Consider the following 16,378-nt stretch of genomic DNA (forward strand, 5'->3'; position numbering starts at 1 on the left):
CTGTTTTGGTGGGATGGAGTTTTGCCTGCCTGGTGACATTACCAGCCGGTAAGTAAGTTAATAGACCAATAAGAAAGAGAGTTCCAGTTTCAATAGCAGCTAGTTTTCCGCTCCCTACTCAGACCACTCCCAGACAGTCCTAGCTAAATTATCACTTGAGAAAGAAGCTTTGTTTCTTTTTGACCATTTTTACTAAAAACAATCACAGTAACGCATTTGATTGTTACCCAGAAATGATTTGATATTGAGATAAAAATGGCTGGATTGGACCTTTAAGTTACTTCACTGCCTTGAAGTCAGGTGTATATTTTCCTTATGGTTAAGGTAAGGGGGAGAATAGACCTGCTCCATGCTTCTCCAGTCTACCACCTCCACCCACATTATGACTACAGCTGCTAGCTTTATTGCTATGAGGATAGGCCAAACAGCTGTGCTGCCTGGGAGTCAGTGATGGTTCTGTAAAATAATGTGTAACCTATTCCACGGTTTGTCTTTTTCTGATGTATTCATTTTAGGTGCCATAGAGAGTTTGTGATTCGAAAGCAATGCATTTCTGAGTCATTTCAGGATCTGTTACATATTTACATGAAACGTTCTGATCTACATAATGCAATTGAATGTATGGTTAGAATCAATGTACTGCATTATGTATGTGGTTAGAATCGTTATTGTAATGCAATTCAAGGTGTCTCAAGTTAATGTTGCCTTTATAGCTAGCTCTGAACCCGTTCCAATGCCCCTGCCTGCCTCTGTAATAAGTGTGTGTGTGTGTGTGTGTGTGTGTGTGTGTGTGTGTGTGTGTGTGTGTGTGTGTGTGTGTGTGTGTGTGTGTGTGTGTGTGTGTGTGTGTGTGTGTGTGTGTGTGTGTGTGCGACAGAAAGATCCCACCCTTTTAACCTTATCTGAACTGTAATGGCTGTTTCCACTTTTGAAAATTGTACATCTCCTTTTGCATTAGATGGAGTTGATGGAAGATGTAACTGTTGCAACTGTTTAGCTCAATACCCATTTACTTTGCAGATCAATGCAACACCCATACATAGGTCTCTCACCCAATAACATCAATATCTCACACCTCTGAAAATAATTTCATATTCAGTCAACTATATTTTTAAATTTGTCTCATATATACTTATGCGTTAACTGTCCGTGTCCTATTAGAGCTAAGCTTCATTCAACATTGCCTAAAAAAAATTGCCTATTGCCTAATTGGCTGTCTGTGCGTAATTGGCCGTGCTTGAAAATAAATCACCTGAATTCCAGAATAACAGATTATATTCAAATAATTTAATCTCAAATATGAATTGTCTTTCTTTGATTTCTTTTTCAACTGCCATTGAAAGCTTCCCTCTATGTTTGTGCTTAAAGAGTGGACATTACACGCAGAAGTTGTAGTATTTCGATAGTTTTTTATTGTTTCAGTGCTACAAAGCTGGTATGATGTAGGACGGAAACCTTCGTGTCTCGTGGATACATACCATACGAAACGTAACATATCATACTAAATATAGTGTCTCGGATTTACGTACAGAATAATACGAAATGCTCTGAGACCAGGTCACGTGAATGGAATGCATGAATTCTGTGAATTGTATTTGAATAACACGTCTTGCATGGGAATACAACGATGCCTTGCAGATATCTACAACATCGAATATGCTACACAGGAGCAGCGTACACAGCATAATAGGCCTACGAATATACTGCACGTCTCTCTCCACGTCTCACTGTATATGACCCATAGGCTATTCTGTTTCTAATTCACACCGTAGGCTAGAGACAATCCCTGAAAATAACACGTTACTTTTGTGCGTTTCATACACTCCATCATTGGAATGAAGTAAACGTAAACACTTTACTAATGAACGGCTCACTGTCTATGGAATTTGCATTTGATAATTTTTTTGAAAGCACTTTGGATGTCTTTGTTAAAGTAGGCATAAATGATCGGGTTTAAGAGAGAGTTCGAATAGCCCAGCCAGTTGATGACGGCACCCAGCCACTCTGGCATGTAACAGCTATCCGCACAGAAAGGCAAGACCAGCGCCACGATGAAAAACGGTAGCCAGCAGAAAATAAAAGTCCCCATGATGATACCGAGAGTCTTGACCGTTTTCCGCTCCCTGGACAGAGCTATTTTCCTCTTAGCTTCAGCGTTCCTTTCGTTCCTGTTCTCAACCTCGTGTGAAGACTGTGGAGTGTTGGGGAGAGGCAGGTGGTTTTTAGATTGGTTGGTAACCTCTATGATCTCCAACGACTCGCAGTTCTCCCCGTGGTTCACCGCGCCGTTTACGCACGAGGACTTGGATGTAGGTTCCACACTGTGTTTCCAGTTCTTGCCCCCCGCCTCTACGTTGATCTTCTTGTGGAAAATAGCCGGCGACACGGCCAAGCATTTGTCCGACACTTTTGCCTTTTCCGATTTCTTCACAGTTTTCCAAACCTGGAACCTGGCTGCCTTGAATATCCGCCCGTAGAGGACCAGCATGAGGATAAGCGGGATGTAAAAAGCTCCGAACGTGGAGTAGATGGTGTAGCCCGGGTCCTGGCTGATGGTGCAGGCGTCCGGGTTCGCCCTGTCCTCGGCTTTCCTCCAGCCTAACATGGGCGGGATGGAGATTGAGAACCCAATCAGCCAAGTCACGCTGATCAGCAGCACCGCTCGCCTGGGTGTCCGTTTGTTCACATAGTCTATGGGGTCTGTGATAGCCCAGTACCTGTCCAGGGCAATTGCGCACAGATGCAAAATGGACGACGTGCAGCACAACACGTCCAGAGAGATGAAAATATCACATATCTCCTGTCCCAGGGTCCATTTGTTCAGGACTTGGTAGAGGGCCGCCATGGGTAGTACCAGAACGGATACCATGAGGTCCGTGACGGCTAACGAGCCAATCAGATAGTTGGCCACGTTCTGGAGCGACCTCTCCAGCGCGATGGCCGCGACAACGCACGCGTTGCCGAATATGGAACAGAGGATGAGCGCGCCGAGCAGCAGAGAGGTGATCACCTGGTAACTCAGCTCCACCTCGGGAGCACTTCTAGACCCCTTTTCGTTGTCATTGTCACCCCACTCTGGAATGACATCCACAACGTCGGGGAAGGCTGTGTTCGTATTGTTACTTTCACTGCCGTTATTGATAAAATCCATAGTTCTTCAGGGTCCGAGACACACACACGGTGCACCCTGTAAGGATAGGACAGGGGAGCCAAAGGGGGGAATCTGGAGGCTCGGTCAGTCCCTCGTGCTGGAGCCGGTGTGGGTACTAACGGGGTCCATCGGAGTTCCCGTGCCTGTTCCTTCGTTCCGGCGACGCATGACGCAGATTGCTGTGTGTGTGTGTGTGTGAGTGAGTGAGTGTGTGTGTGTGTGTGTGTGTGTCTGCATGTGTGTGTTGACGGCCGGGGCGCTCACTGGTCCTTCAAATCATCTGCGCCTGGTGACGCCGTGAATTCATTTATACCAGCGGCGGTAGGTGTACGTCAGACTGCCATGAGGTCGCGGCGGAGTTTTGTTGCCCTGCTCTCCCTGGCAGTGTGTCGTTTCGGTGGTAGCAGACGACAGATAAAAAGCAGAGCTTCTCCCCTGGTTTCCTTCCTCTTCTGTTTCATTTTCGACTTTTGTATCTTCTTTTTTAACCTTTTCTCATAGCCTATCGATTCTTATCTACCTCTGTAGCCTAATCAAATTATGCAATAACTAAAGCCGTTTTCTGCATTTCGAGTAACTACTTCTGCATTACAAGTAACTTGGTTTGTGTCATTGATATTTAAAAAAAAAAATTGAATCCAAAACTGAAAATGCGTTTAATCTCATCGGACATTGGATAGAGGGAGAGTGATTCTCTTCAACAGATGACAACAAAAGAAAAATACGACTGATTTATCTGGGGAAAAAAACATGAACATTTCACAATGTGATATAGAATAATTGAAGTATAAATGGTACTTAATTCATAATATATGTAATTCTTAATGTGATTGAAAAAAAAGGCCCATCCTCAAAATGAGTGGACCGCGTTGTGTTTCAAAGACCATGGACAGCTCCATGCACGAGTCCAGAGCAGAAATCTGCTGCCATCTGCTGCAAGGAAGGAGAACTACGCCAGAGCTCATTGTGGTTTCTAAAGCACTATTGAGGAAAGAGTGAACGTGAGAGAGAACTCGCTCACGCGCTTTTCTTAAAATCCCATGCTTTCTATAGCCAAGGTCGTTTAACAAACCAACACCCGCCTATGAGTTTTCATGTTTCCAAACATCATTGTTTTTTTTTCAACTGTTTTATATTAGCCTATTATATTACTTATGATTTCCATACCCGTCTTCTGGTTAAACATAAATACTGAGGTTAGATGAACATTTCACACCTGAACACGCAAGCTTTTCTTTTGAATGTTCTCTATCCTGTAATTTCTCTGTTGTGGGAGTACTCTTCACTGTCTGTTGCCGATAGGCTAAATGCCTACATGCTGCTCATAGATGGGATCGTATTGAGTGTCAAGTGGTAAATCCCATAGAAACAAGTAATAATAGGCCTACATTAATTATTATTACGTAATTACCATTTCACCGTGTAGTTAAGTAGGCCTACATAATGTCTATACCGTAAAATGAAGTCCTGCCCAACACGCGGATTTTGTGTATGCTACACTATGAACGATTTCTGATTCTGTTTCCCACCAACGGACTAGTAGTGGCATGTGGCTACGCTGGTAGCCTTTGCATTTCACATCGTCGAGGATTTGCTGCACAGAAACTGGCTGGGCTATTCTCTCACGGATTGAATGGGCCTCTCACTCATTGCTTTTACATGTACTACAAAAATCTAACCATTTCAAATCGCACCTTCTAATTCATGATAAAAATATTGACCATTTTCGGTTTCCCAAACAAAGACCTTGACTGCCCACCACCCACTAACATCACCCACTAAATGCTATTTTATAAGAAATGTTGTCTCTTAAATCAATAGATTATTCCCCCCTCAAAAGTTATTAAATCAGCAGTTACTCATTAATTAAAGTATTTATGGTAATGCAACATGAATCATTACGATTAAAATACACAAGTTAATGTACTCATCTATTTATCGTTTCTGCCTTGTTGAAATTCCACTGAAATGTACTTACGCACGCACGCCAACACGCACACACACACACACACACACACACACACACACACACACACACACACACACACACACACACTCACCCTGCTGATTAACCAGAAAGTGAAAGAGCTGACCAAGTTTGTTGAAAACAAAAACTCTGGTTATTTTGCCTTCTGTTTTTGTGTTCAATGACTGCATTGTTATGCTGTGTGGCTGCATGTTTTCTATAGGCCCCGCAGGACAATTGGGAGACTGAATGCACCCATTTTGTGCTGGGGCTCACCAGGGGGGCTATAGCTTTGTCAACAGTGCAGTATGTCCCAGGGGGACACCAGGGTAGGGCAGGTGGCCACTCTGCTCTGCTCAAATCTGTGAACATCTGGGGGTCGACGGTGTGCTCGAACGCTCCTCTGAGCCCTGAGAGAGCTATAGGCCCGGGCATCCAGAACCACCAGCGACCAGAACAGGGAGAGAGAGAGAGGGAGAGAGGACCAGAGAGACAGGTGGCCATCTGGAGTGATTGGATTAGAAGAGAGGGTAGGTTGGGTGGGCATATACCAGGTGTACTGGTGAGGGCTGAGAGAGCTGGGTCATGTGCTCGCGTGTGGGAGCCACCAGTCTTTATGGTGCTGCTGCTGATGGTGACGTAGGTGGTGGTGGTAGTGGAGAAGACAGTGATTGTGAGCTGGGGTGTGTGGCTGAAGCCCTGTGTCTAGAGGTCAGGCCTCGGTTAAGGTACGTTGATCCAGGTGGACCAGAGAGCGAGGCTCGCTCAGCTGGGGTGGAGCAGATAGCAAGGCTGATGCTGTCTGGGAGAAAGGCACATCGAACTGCTCGTAGTGAGGAATACAGAGAGATGGACAGAGAGAGAGCAGGAGAGAGGAATAGAGACTGTGATAGGGAGAGGGAGAGAGAACGAGGGACTGCAGAAGAGAGAACCAGAGAGAGAGAGAGGGACAGAGATAAAGAGAGTGCAGGTGAGAGAAATAGAGACCACGAGAGGGATAGGGACAGAGAAAGAGACAGCCAGAGAAACAGAGAAAGAGAGACCAGAGACCAAGAGAGAGACAGAGCGAGTGACTGGGATAGAAACAGGGACAGGGACAGGGAGAGAACATGGGACAGAGAGGACCGGAGGGGCAGGACACAAAGCTTTACAAACAGTAACGCTAACCCTCTTCAGACTAACACCATGGAGGCTCCAGAGGGTCAGGGGAGACTGCAGAGAGGACTACCCTCACCTGGACAACCCCATGCCAGTTACCAACGATCTAGCACCACCCTCAGGTCTCCACGCCAAGCCTCCGGCTCCATCTCTCCCACCCTACTCCGCCCATCCATCCGAATCAGAACCTCCACTCTGTCACCAAGGAGTCTGTCGCAAAGGATGGACATCACAGAAACGCGATGTGGCATGTACACGGTTAGAGAGCCAGGTGCATTCTGGGTAGAGCCAGGGATTGGGATTGGCCGATTGTCCCCGAGAAGAAGGACTCGGACACGCCTCTTCTCCCACAGCAGCTTAGAGCTGGAAGAGGAAGAGGAGGAGGAAGAAGAGGGAGAAGAAGAGGAAGAGGAAGAGGAGGAGGGAGGAGAGGCAGGGGGTAGTGGTGTGATGGGGGTGGTGACTCAGACGCTGACTCCGGCTGTGCCCTTGTCCCCTGCTCCAGCAGCGATGGATAGGAGGATGACTAAAAGAGAGAGGAACAGGATGAAGAGTCTGAGGAAGAGGCAGAGGAGGAGAGAGAGATGGAGACAGAGCCAGCTGCTGGAGAATAGACAGGTGAGAGAGACCGCAATTGTTTTTTAACTAGAGTTGGCTAAAGTTAGTAGTGGCTGTTTAAATAAAACTGAACAATGTATTACAGTTTCTCCTGACCTATAGACTACTTTCAGGGTGAAGTACCATCTAACATTAAGTTGTAAAATACTGAACTTCACCTTTAATACAAGATTATTGCTGCTCAACAGTATACTCCCACTGGGCACAAACTGGTTATTACCAATGTTGTTTCAACTTAATTTGTCAACGTATTATGATGTGGAATCAAGGTGGCAAATACATTGGATTTGAAAAAAGGATTGACTGTTGTTTTGAGGGTACAATTTCAACCACAGGATTATGTCATCACAGTAACTCATTTTCAACATAGACACACCCTGTATAAAATATGTTGAAGCTCTACCTTTGAAACAATGTCAGATCTTCAACGCAATATCCACTATAAGAAAACAAACTATAGTCGTTACAGCACCTCATACTGGAGAGTTGATCTATCTACAGCTTTCCCTTTGGTTTCTCATCCAGAGTGTTAACATAGCCCAGCCCTGCTCAGCTTTGATATTTGTCACTGACTACTGCCAATGTGCTATGATGAGAATGATTGTTGAGAAATGTCGACTTAATAGATTCACTGTTGCTATCGAAGTCATTCCAAAGGGTAGGTTCAACAGAGCAAATGAAACATAACCATACTTTATCACTCATATATCATCAATGATGTGATTTAGGCCTGTATTGCATTTGAGAAGTAATTCAGCCCAGGATTCAACTGTAAATAGACAATACATATAGTCCTAGGGTTTCAAGCTTTGGTTGATTTCCAATGTAATCTACAAGTTAATAATACATATGTTGGATTCACGTCTCCATCTCAACCATAAACCAAAGTTAAAGAATATGATTCAATCAAGTCAAACTGTATTTAAAAGTGCAGTTAAAGTTTGATTTGACTTGATTTAGTGATATTCTTTAACTTTGATTTGTGTTTGAAATGTAGACGTGAATCCAAAATATAAATGATTCATTTTTAGGCAAACTGGAATTAAAGCACAGATGTCCAAGCAGAAGAAACTTCTCCTTCAAATGTTGATATTTGGTTGCATGACAACCATAACGCAATTCAATATCACTTTTGCAATACGGTAAATAGCCTATTAACTTGCAACAAGTTAACAAATGATATGTTGGTTTCACGTCTCCATCTCAACCTAAAATAAAGGTTAAAGAAATAAAAGAATAAGATTAAGCCAGCTGCTCAGCTCTAACAATCCAAGCAGTAGATACATCTCCATTAAATGTTGATATTTGGTTGCGTTGTCAACCAAATACAATTGAATATTACTTCTGTAAGACGGTAAATTGCTTAATGTTAAGGCTATCTTACAAACTAATGTAACAGTATTTATTCAACCTTAAAACGAGTAACACATCCATGGCCACGTTTTGAGGTTACTGTAACAATAAATCGTCTTAATGTAATCATAGAAAGGGTGCATGTTCGGGGTCGCAGGTCTGTGGAAATCTTCACAATTTGCTATGAGAATCTGCACAGAATCTCAAACGACGTCGATCCCTTGCACCATGTACTTTAATGCAATCCAGGTCATTTGGTTACGCTATTAGACGGAGCGCAGTGATAACGCATTACGTTGCTGTATAAATAAACAAAATAGCTAACGTTGTATTCCCATTTCAACTTTGCTGTGATTTGAAATGGTTGAAAGTGCAGTGGTTCACTGTAGGTGACAACTCAACCAACAATCAGACAGGATTTCCCATTGGAATTTGCTTGTGCTTTTAGATGGTTGAAAGCATAGTGATGATGCATTGGGAATTCAGCAAACTTTTTGAGAAGGGGAAAATAGGTTGGAATCTCAGTGATCAACGTATGTACCAAATATTTTCCAATTCTCCATGTTGACATGACGTGGTATGGACAGTGTGTCTTTTTCCTTTGACTGACCACAGTTTGAAGCCATCACTTCTTGCTTCCTGATAAAGGACCAGCTGTATGGAAGTGAAACTTCGGATTCATTTAAATACAAAAGGCCATTAACGCTTCTCACACAAGCTTAGATGACTTTATTGATCCGGTTAACCTTTTACTGCAGTGGTCTAAATCAGATTCACACAGAGTGTTTCTTGGTAGTCTTAAACAAATCTACTCTGACACAAAAGTATACACCTCACACAGATGGTTATGTGATAAAAACAGAAGACACCTGTACCATGTCAGATATAGAGTTGAAATGCATTACATTTTCAGTTCGCATCCCAATATTACGCTTTATATACATCACAGAAGACTGAAATACAACAAAACTGTTTGACACAGAAACACCAGATTTTCGGCATTGTTTTGAGAAATAACGTTTATCAATTGTGAAACCATGGAAAATATTAGTAATATTCCACCCATGAGGACCACTAGGTCATTTGACTGAAAGAAAGAGCTACGAACCCCATGAACAATTCAGGACATTGGGTTGTTGTATGCATGCTTTTAGCACTACTACAACAGTGTGTCATTAACACAAATACCAAGCAGTGCGCTGTGTGCAGTGTGTGTGACGACTTGCGTGCCCGTGTGTGTTTCTGCACACTGTAGCGTTTGCATACTGGAGTATATCATATGTAAATGGTTCAGCTCTGTAGCAGACGGCCAATGTGTCTCAATAGACGAGGTTCCGGTTTTGTTTCTTTAGCCAACGTGTCCCTGTGCCAAACAAGTCACGGCAAGGACGGAGCTTTGTTGTATGCAGACAAAGCGGGTGGTGTAGGCACATGAAGTTCATTTTAGCCAAAGTGTATGAGGCATTTATTGACAAAAACAAGGCAACCGTGTACTATGCTGTGGAACAAAGTTAATTGTTCCCTCACCTCTCTCGCTCTCTCTCTCTCTCTCTCTCTCTCTGCATTACATGTTGAGTAACTGTGTGGGCTGATTACTGACTCTCGAGAGGCCCATCAATGTCAGTGTATGTGTGTGCGTGTGCCTGCGTGCATGTGTGTGCATCACAGGAAGTTGGTGGCACCTTAATTGGGGGGGGTGGCTCGTGGTAACGGCTGGAGTGGAATAGGTGGAATGGTATCAAACACATGGTTTCAATGTGTTTGATGCCATTCCGTTTGCTCCGTTCCAGACATTATTATGAGCCGTCCTCCCCTCAGGAGCCTCCACTGTGCATGTACGTGTGCATGTGGCCTGTGTGTGTGTGCGCCCGTGTATGTGAGTGTGGGTGTCCCGCTGACTCTAAACAAGCCCCATCAGCGGCCAGCTTGACTCAATAGCCATTGTCTGTGCAGTTAAAGTGGGGTTATATCTGAATTGGCTGCATGATGACGCTTGGGCAGAGAGCCCTTCAAAACCACCCAAACAAAAGAACAGATTCCAGTTGGATTGGCCGGTGCAGATCCACAGTCACGTTGCTGGACTGGAATGATTGTGACTGGCTGTTGTTTTGTTTCTGACATCATTCTCTGTGGGCATGATGGCAATTAGCATACGTAGAAGCTGCCATACACATTACACATACAATGTTGTCCTAGCTGATATAATTGTGGCCATATGATTATGAGATTGGTTTTGTGCATTGTTATGAGTGACTTGCTATGGATGGAGTTATGGAGTTGGCTAGATGACTACATTACTTGAAGATGCCAGTTTGAATGCTGTGAGTGGAACTTAAACTGTTGTACTGAGGAGTTGGACATTACTTCAAGGCAAATAGAGTACTGAGATAAAACAAAAGCCTGTATACACCGTGGGTTCACAGGGTCAGGATTTATGAACACTGAATTAAAAACACACAGTAGTTGTGGCTACTATCGTTATACACTATATATACAAAAGTATGTGGACACCCCTTCAAATGAGTGGATTCGGCTATTTCAGCAACATCGTTCAACGTGGCACCGTCATAGGGTGCTACCTTTCCAACAAGTCAGTTCATCAAATTTCTGCCCTGCTAGAGCTGCCCCGGTCAACTGTCAGTGCTGTTATTGTGAAGTGGAAATGACTAGGAGCAACAACGGCTCAGCCACAAAGTGGTAGGCCACACAAGCTCACAGAACGGGACCGCCAGAGTGCTGAAGCACGTAGCGTGTTAAAAATTGTCTGTCCTCGGTTGCAACACTCACTAACGTGTTCCAAACTGCCTCTGGAAGCCATGTCAGCACAAGAACTGTTAGTCTGGAGCTTCATGAAATTGGTTTCCATGGCTGAGCAGCCGCACTCAAGCCTAAGATCACCATGCGCATTGCCAAGCGTCAGCTGGAGTGGTGTAAAGCTCACCGCCATTGGACTCTGGAGCTGTGGAAATGCGAATCACGCTTCACCATCTGGCAGTCTGACAGACGATTCTGGTTTTGGCGGATGCCAGGAAAACACTACCTGCCTGAATGCATAGTGCCAGGTGAAAATGTTTGGTGGAGGAGGAATAATGGTCTGGGGCTGTTGTTCATGGTTCGGGCTATGACCCCTCGTTCCAGTGAAGGGAAATCTATACGCTACAGCATACTATGACATTCTAGGTGATTCTGTGCTTCCAACTTTGTGGCAACAGTTTGGGGAAGGCCCTTTCCTGTCTCAGCATGACAATGCTCCCGTGCACAATACATTTTTAGTTTTACCTTTATTTAACTAGGCAAGTCAGTTAAGAACAAATTCCTATTTACAATGACGGCCTACTCCGGCCAAACCCGGATGACGGGGGGCCAATTGTGTCCCGCCCTGAATTCAAACCAGGGACTGTAATGATGCCTCTTGCACTGAGATGCAGTGCCTTAGACCGATGCGTCCATACAGAAATGGTTTGTCTAGATCGGTGTGGAAAAACTTGACTGGCCTGCACAGAGCCCTGACCTCAACCCCATCGAATACCTTTGGGATGAATTGGAAGGCCGACTGCGAGCCAGGCCTAATCGCCCAGCATGAGATGTTCGACAAGCAGGTGTCCACATACTCTTGGTCATATAGTGTATCAAAGATACGCAAAAGGCACCAATTTCATGGAACGACCCAGTACACATGAAGTCATTTTGTTTGTTATTTTGTATGTGTTATGCTGTGTTCTGTGACAAGATTAAGCTTTTAACACTGCCAGTTCAGCATTGTATGTCTATGTGTTATTATTCTAGTTGTGTCTTTGGGAATGCTGGCTGTACTGTATATTTTTACTCAGTTCTGGGAGAGCTACTTTCCACCCTGTGTGTGTGTGTGTGTGTGTGTGTGTGTGTGTGTGTGTGTGTGTGTGTGTGTGTGTGTGTGTGTGTGTGTGTGTGTGTGTCTGCAGCCAGGGGAGAGCTGTGGCCGTGATTACACGACTATTCCATGGTCTGTGTTGTGTTCCGTGGTAATGACACACCTTGGGAGTTGACGGCGTGAAAGAGGTAATAATGGGGGGGGTTCCAGGCTCCTGTAGGCTACATGCAGATACCAAATAGTAGGGAGGGATGGGAGCCCTGGTGGGGAGTAGGATGAAGATACCCCCAGGCGCTGATCAAGAGTCCGTATTTTGCATTTCCCCAACAAACTATGAATGTTAGGAATGGAAGAGTCCCTGATATGAGAGGGGAGTGAGTCAACTGTGGATCTTTCTTTCTATTTCTCTTTCTTTCTTTCTTTCTTTCTTTCTTTCTTTCTTTCTTTCTTTCTTTCTTTCTTTCTTTCTTTCTTTCTTTCTTTCTTTCTTTCTTTCTTTCTTTCTTTCTCTCTCTCTCTCTCTCTCTCTCTCTCGCTGTCTTTCAAAAAGAAAGCGACTTTCTGATAACAATAAGGTAGAATAGATACATTTAAAAACAAATACAATGTGCATGAGGTGTGTATTCATCCGTTTTTTTCAGTGTCTTGTGATGGTCCCCTTGAGCATTTTTTTTTTGGGGGGGGGGACTCAGCCCTGCTTTCAACTTTTCAACTTTCTTTTGAAAGGTGTAATAGTAGAATACACAAGGTGTAGTCATTCATTTTCCTCTAGTTATGTCAGTCATTGCATACCTTAGAGGGCTATGTATAACTTGTCAGAAATGTCCAGATCAACTCAACTAGCCCTTTTTAGCTTGTTTTTTTTCAAATGTAGAATTTCAGTAAATAAGCTTTTAACCTGCAACATTTTCTCTCCGCCAACAAGAGAGGTGTGAACAGTTTGTCATGAACAGTGCTTTTGCCCACAGAAATAGACGTGGTGTGAGCGCGCGGAGGGGGGGTGGTGGGGGGGGTGTTCCACAATACGGGGGCCTGAGTGAAAAGGTTTTGGAACCCCTGCCCTAGAGTGTCTGAAGAACTGGGCTGTCTGCTTCCTATTTTTTTAACCAAATATCTAACATCTCAGTTGCACCACTGTAGCCATTCCCCCCCAGCAAAATAGTTGTCTCTACTGCCCCAGTTCTAACCTAAATTAGGTGCCAGGCCTATAAATGGCTTAGTGGGATGTCAGACTTTTCCCAGATTTAGAGTACCTGCTAATGCAAACCCATCTCCAAGTTAGTAATGGAACACGCTTATTGGACTCAGACTGTCTTCGCTTTTAGTTACTGGAGCAAAGCAGCTCTCTATAAAAGCTTTGATTCATCACTATTCTACTGTATACTGTACGCTTGTGATATGCAGTAGGGGCAAAATTCTTGACTAACTGACATTTGTCAGAATAATATATTGGAAGATTTTATAGGCCTAGCATCATTACAAACAGTGGCTTACGTCACCTGATTTCAACATTTTATTTCATATCTACCAAACCCTCAACTCACCCCCCTTCATCAGGCCTTCACCGGTACACCTGCCCACACATCAAATATAGATTAATGGAATAGAATATTAGGGGAATAGAACACATTATGGAATGCAATCTCAGGGGGAAAATAACACATTCTCACAAATGGCTACTGCCAGCCTCATCTGAGATTCATAAAGAGTTCAAAGGTTATATGGGTTATAGTACAGCCTTGAATGGGTTGACTGGGTTGTGTCATTGTGCCATTTGCTGTCCTAGAGTTCCACAGGAAACCCAAATGATCCGTCTGTTTTTGTCCTGTTCTTTTGAAATAACTAAGCAACTCCATTGTCGTGTTCTGTGTCTCTGCAGAGTTCGACAGGGAACCCATCGAGCAGCAGTGAGGAGGAGGATGTGAGTGCCAGGGACAGAGAGGGCTTCATCTGCGCTGTGTGTCTGGATGTTTACTTCAGCCCCTACATGTGCCACCCCTGTAACCACATCTTCTGTGAGCCCTGCCTCCGTACCCTGGCTAAGAACAGCCCAACCAACACCCCTTGCCCACTCTGCAGGACCACCATCACTCACGTCTTCTTCCAGACGGGTGAGCACAGTATCCAAATCATTTTCTCCTTGTCTCTCTCATGACCACTGCTCTATAGAAGACTGCAGTAGGAAGAGCCATGGTGGAACCATCTAGCCTGGGTACTAGTCTGTTTAGCCATATGACAGGGAGGACAAGGAGTGGAATAGCTAAACAGACTGGTCCCAAGGCTAGGAACCATCCAGTACTTCCACGTATCAATGGTCACAAAGGGACACAGATAAGGATAGGAAATCATTGTAGAGAATTAGAACATACTACTTTACTTGAGCACAAGCCACAGTTGTCATCGTCCACAAAATGAAATGACTGGTTGTCATGAAATTCAAATTTGAACAGCTGTACTGCATTTATGACGATTCATGTTGTATAGATCGTGAACAGATCAAGACAAACGTACTTATCTGGACATGGTGCATTACTGAGGCGTCACTGTCTGTGTTTTTGATCCTGTAGTTCCTCAAGGGAATGTTACATACCTTGGGCTCAGCACTGGCCAGAAAATACAACAGAATCAGCCTTCTATTTCAACACATGAATACGATGGAGGGCTGTAAACTGAATAAGGACAGGTTTCAAAATGGATCAAACCTGCCACAGCAAAGCTTAGGTAGCCTAGCTACGTTCACATGGGTCACTATTAACTTGTTGCACACTAATTGCAGATAGATTGTGCAAGGTGATTGAATGCAGGTTGATTTGTGTGCAAAGGGTAACTTGTGAGAACCTCATACCCATTAAGGGTGCTTGATGATGATTGGACAGCGTGGTTTTTAAATGGGATTATTCTGATGATTATCCAAGCCAAGGTCAAACTTGGAACAGCAGTAGTTGTGCCTTGAACGACTTCAAATCAAACACTTATTTTATCTCCAAAAATGATGATTCCTGTATGATTCACACATGAATACAAAGCATTTAACGATTAGAAAATATAACAAAATCGACCAGAATCTACCAAAAGAGTTAGAGATTAACAGTGATGGTGTTTGATACTAAGAGAATGAGATAGTAAACCAAGGAAGGGTCTTTCATTTTTCTTTGTCTGTGTTGTAGAGTTGAACCACACAGCACGGACGTTCTTCCCAAAGGAATACCTCTCCCGGAAACAGACTTTCCAGAAGGCAACCTGTGCAAAATGGCCGCTCCCAAGCTGCAGGAAACTTTTCCGTATTTTTGGAGGTGAGGGTTATTGACTCTACTGTATAGACTTGATTAAGCAGGCTTATTGGTTATATTTTTTTGCAGTCGGAAATTAAACTTGGTATAGAGATAAGTTGACTAAATGGTCATGTATTTATTCGTTTTTTATCATTATTTTATGATTACAGAATTATTATTTATTACTTACTGCACACTTTCTAGTCCAAGATTAATGTAGATGTAGAAGGAAAGTCGGTATAACCCGATTTTTCCCTGTCATTCCAACCCTTCTCCAGGTTTCCAGAGGCAAGCTAGTCCAATAGCCAGGCGTCAGTTTCCCCACGGGGGGTACCGTCTAGACGCCATGGACTTTGAGGACAATTCTCGCGGCTGGCGCTTTGACATCGACATGGTCATTATCTATATCTATTCTGTCAACTGGGTCATCGGCTTCATCATCTTCTGCTTTCTCTGCTACTTCTTTTTCCCTTCTTTCTAAAGTCGGATGGATGGATGGATGGATGGATGGATGGATGGATGGATGGATGGATGGATGGATGGATGGATGGATGGATGGATGGATGGATGGATGGATGGATGGATGGATGGATGGATGGATGGATAGATAGATAGATGGGTAGATGGATGGATAGATAGATGGGTAGATGGATGGATGGATGGATGGATGAATGGATGGATGGATGGATGGATGGATGGATGGATGGATGGATGGATGGATGGATGGATGGATGAATGGATGGATGGATGGATGAATGGATGGATGGATGGATAGATAGATGGGTAGATGGATGGATGGATGGATGGATGGATGGATGTAGGAGAGGAGGCAGAGTAAGCTACAGACAAATTGGAGATATGCTTGGTAGAATACAGCCAACAATGTTCCAGTTGATCCCTATTGAATTGAGGAAACAGGGTACCATATGGTAGGCATTGGAGAAGTACATGATCTCTAAACAGTCAACCTATAATATCACTAAGACACTGTTTCAGGTCTAATGGAAACA

General features: G+C 43.9%; 2 protein-coding genes across 2 annotated transcripts; one reads left to right on the forward strand and one right to left on the reverse strand.

Annotated features, from left to right (window-relative positions):
• Positions 1-1,389: 1,389 nt before the first annotated feature.
• Positions 1,390-3,653, reverse strand: LOC106585208 (5-hydroxytryptamine receptor 1A-alpha-like). Its single transcript, XM_014171157.2, has one exon. The coding sequence runs from the start codon at positions 3,149-3,151 to the stop codon at positions 1,871-1,873; it is 1,281 nt and encodes a 426-aa protein (XP_014026632.1). The 5' UTR covers positions 3,152-3,653; the 3' UTR covers positions 1,390-1,870.
• Positions 3,654-5,398: 1,745 nt separating this feature from the next.
• On the forward strand, positions 5,399-15,910 carry rnf180a (ring finger protein 180a). Its single transcript, XM_014170648.2, has 4 exons — positions 5,399-6,893; positions 13,976-14,207; positions 15,264-15,389; positions 15,647-15,910. Exons 1-4 carry the CDS (start codon positions 5,703-5,705, stop codon positions 15,847-15,849), a joined length of 1,752 nt encoding a protein of 583 aa, XP_014026123.2. The 5' UTR covers positions 5,399-5,702; the 3' UTR covers positions 15,850-15,910.
• The last annotated feature ends 468 nt before the right edge of the window (positions 15,911-16,378 follow it).

The sequence above is a fragment of the Salmo salar genome, chromosome ssa24 (genome assembly GCF_905237065.1).
Source record: "Salmo salar chromosome ssa24, Ssal_v3.1, whole genome shotgun sequence".
Classification (NCBI taxonomy): Eukaryota; Metazoa; Chordata; class Actinopteri; order Salmoniformes; family Salmonidae; genus Salmo; species Salmo salar.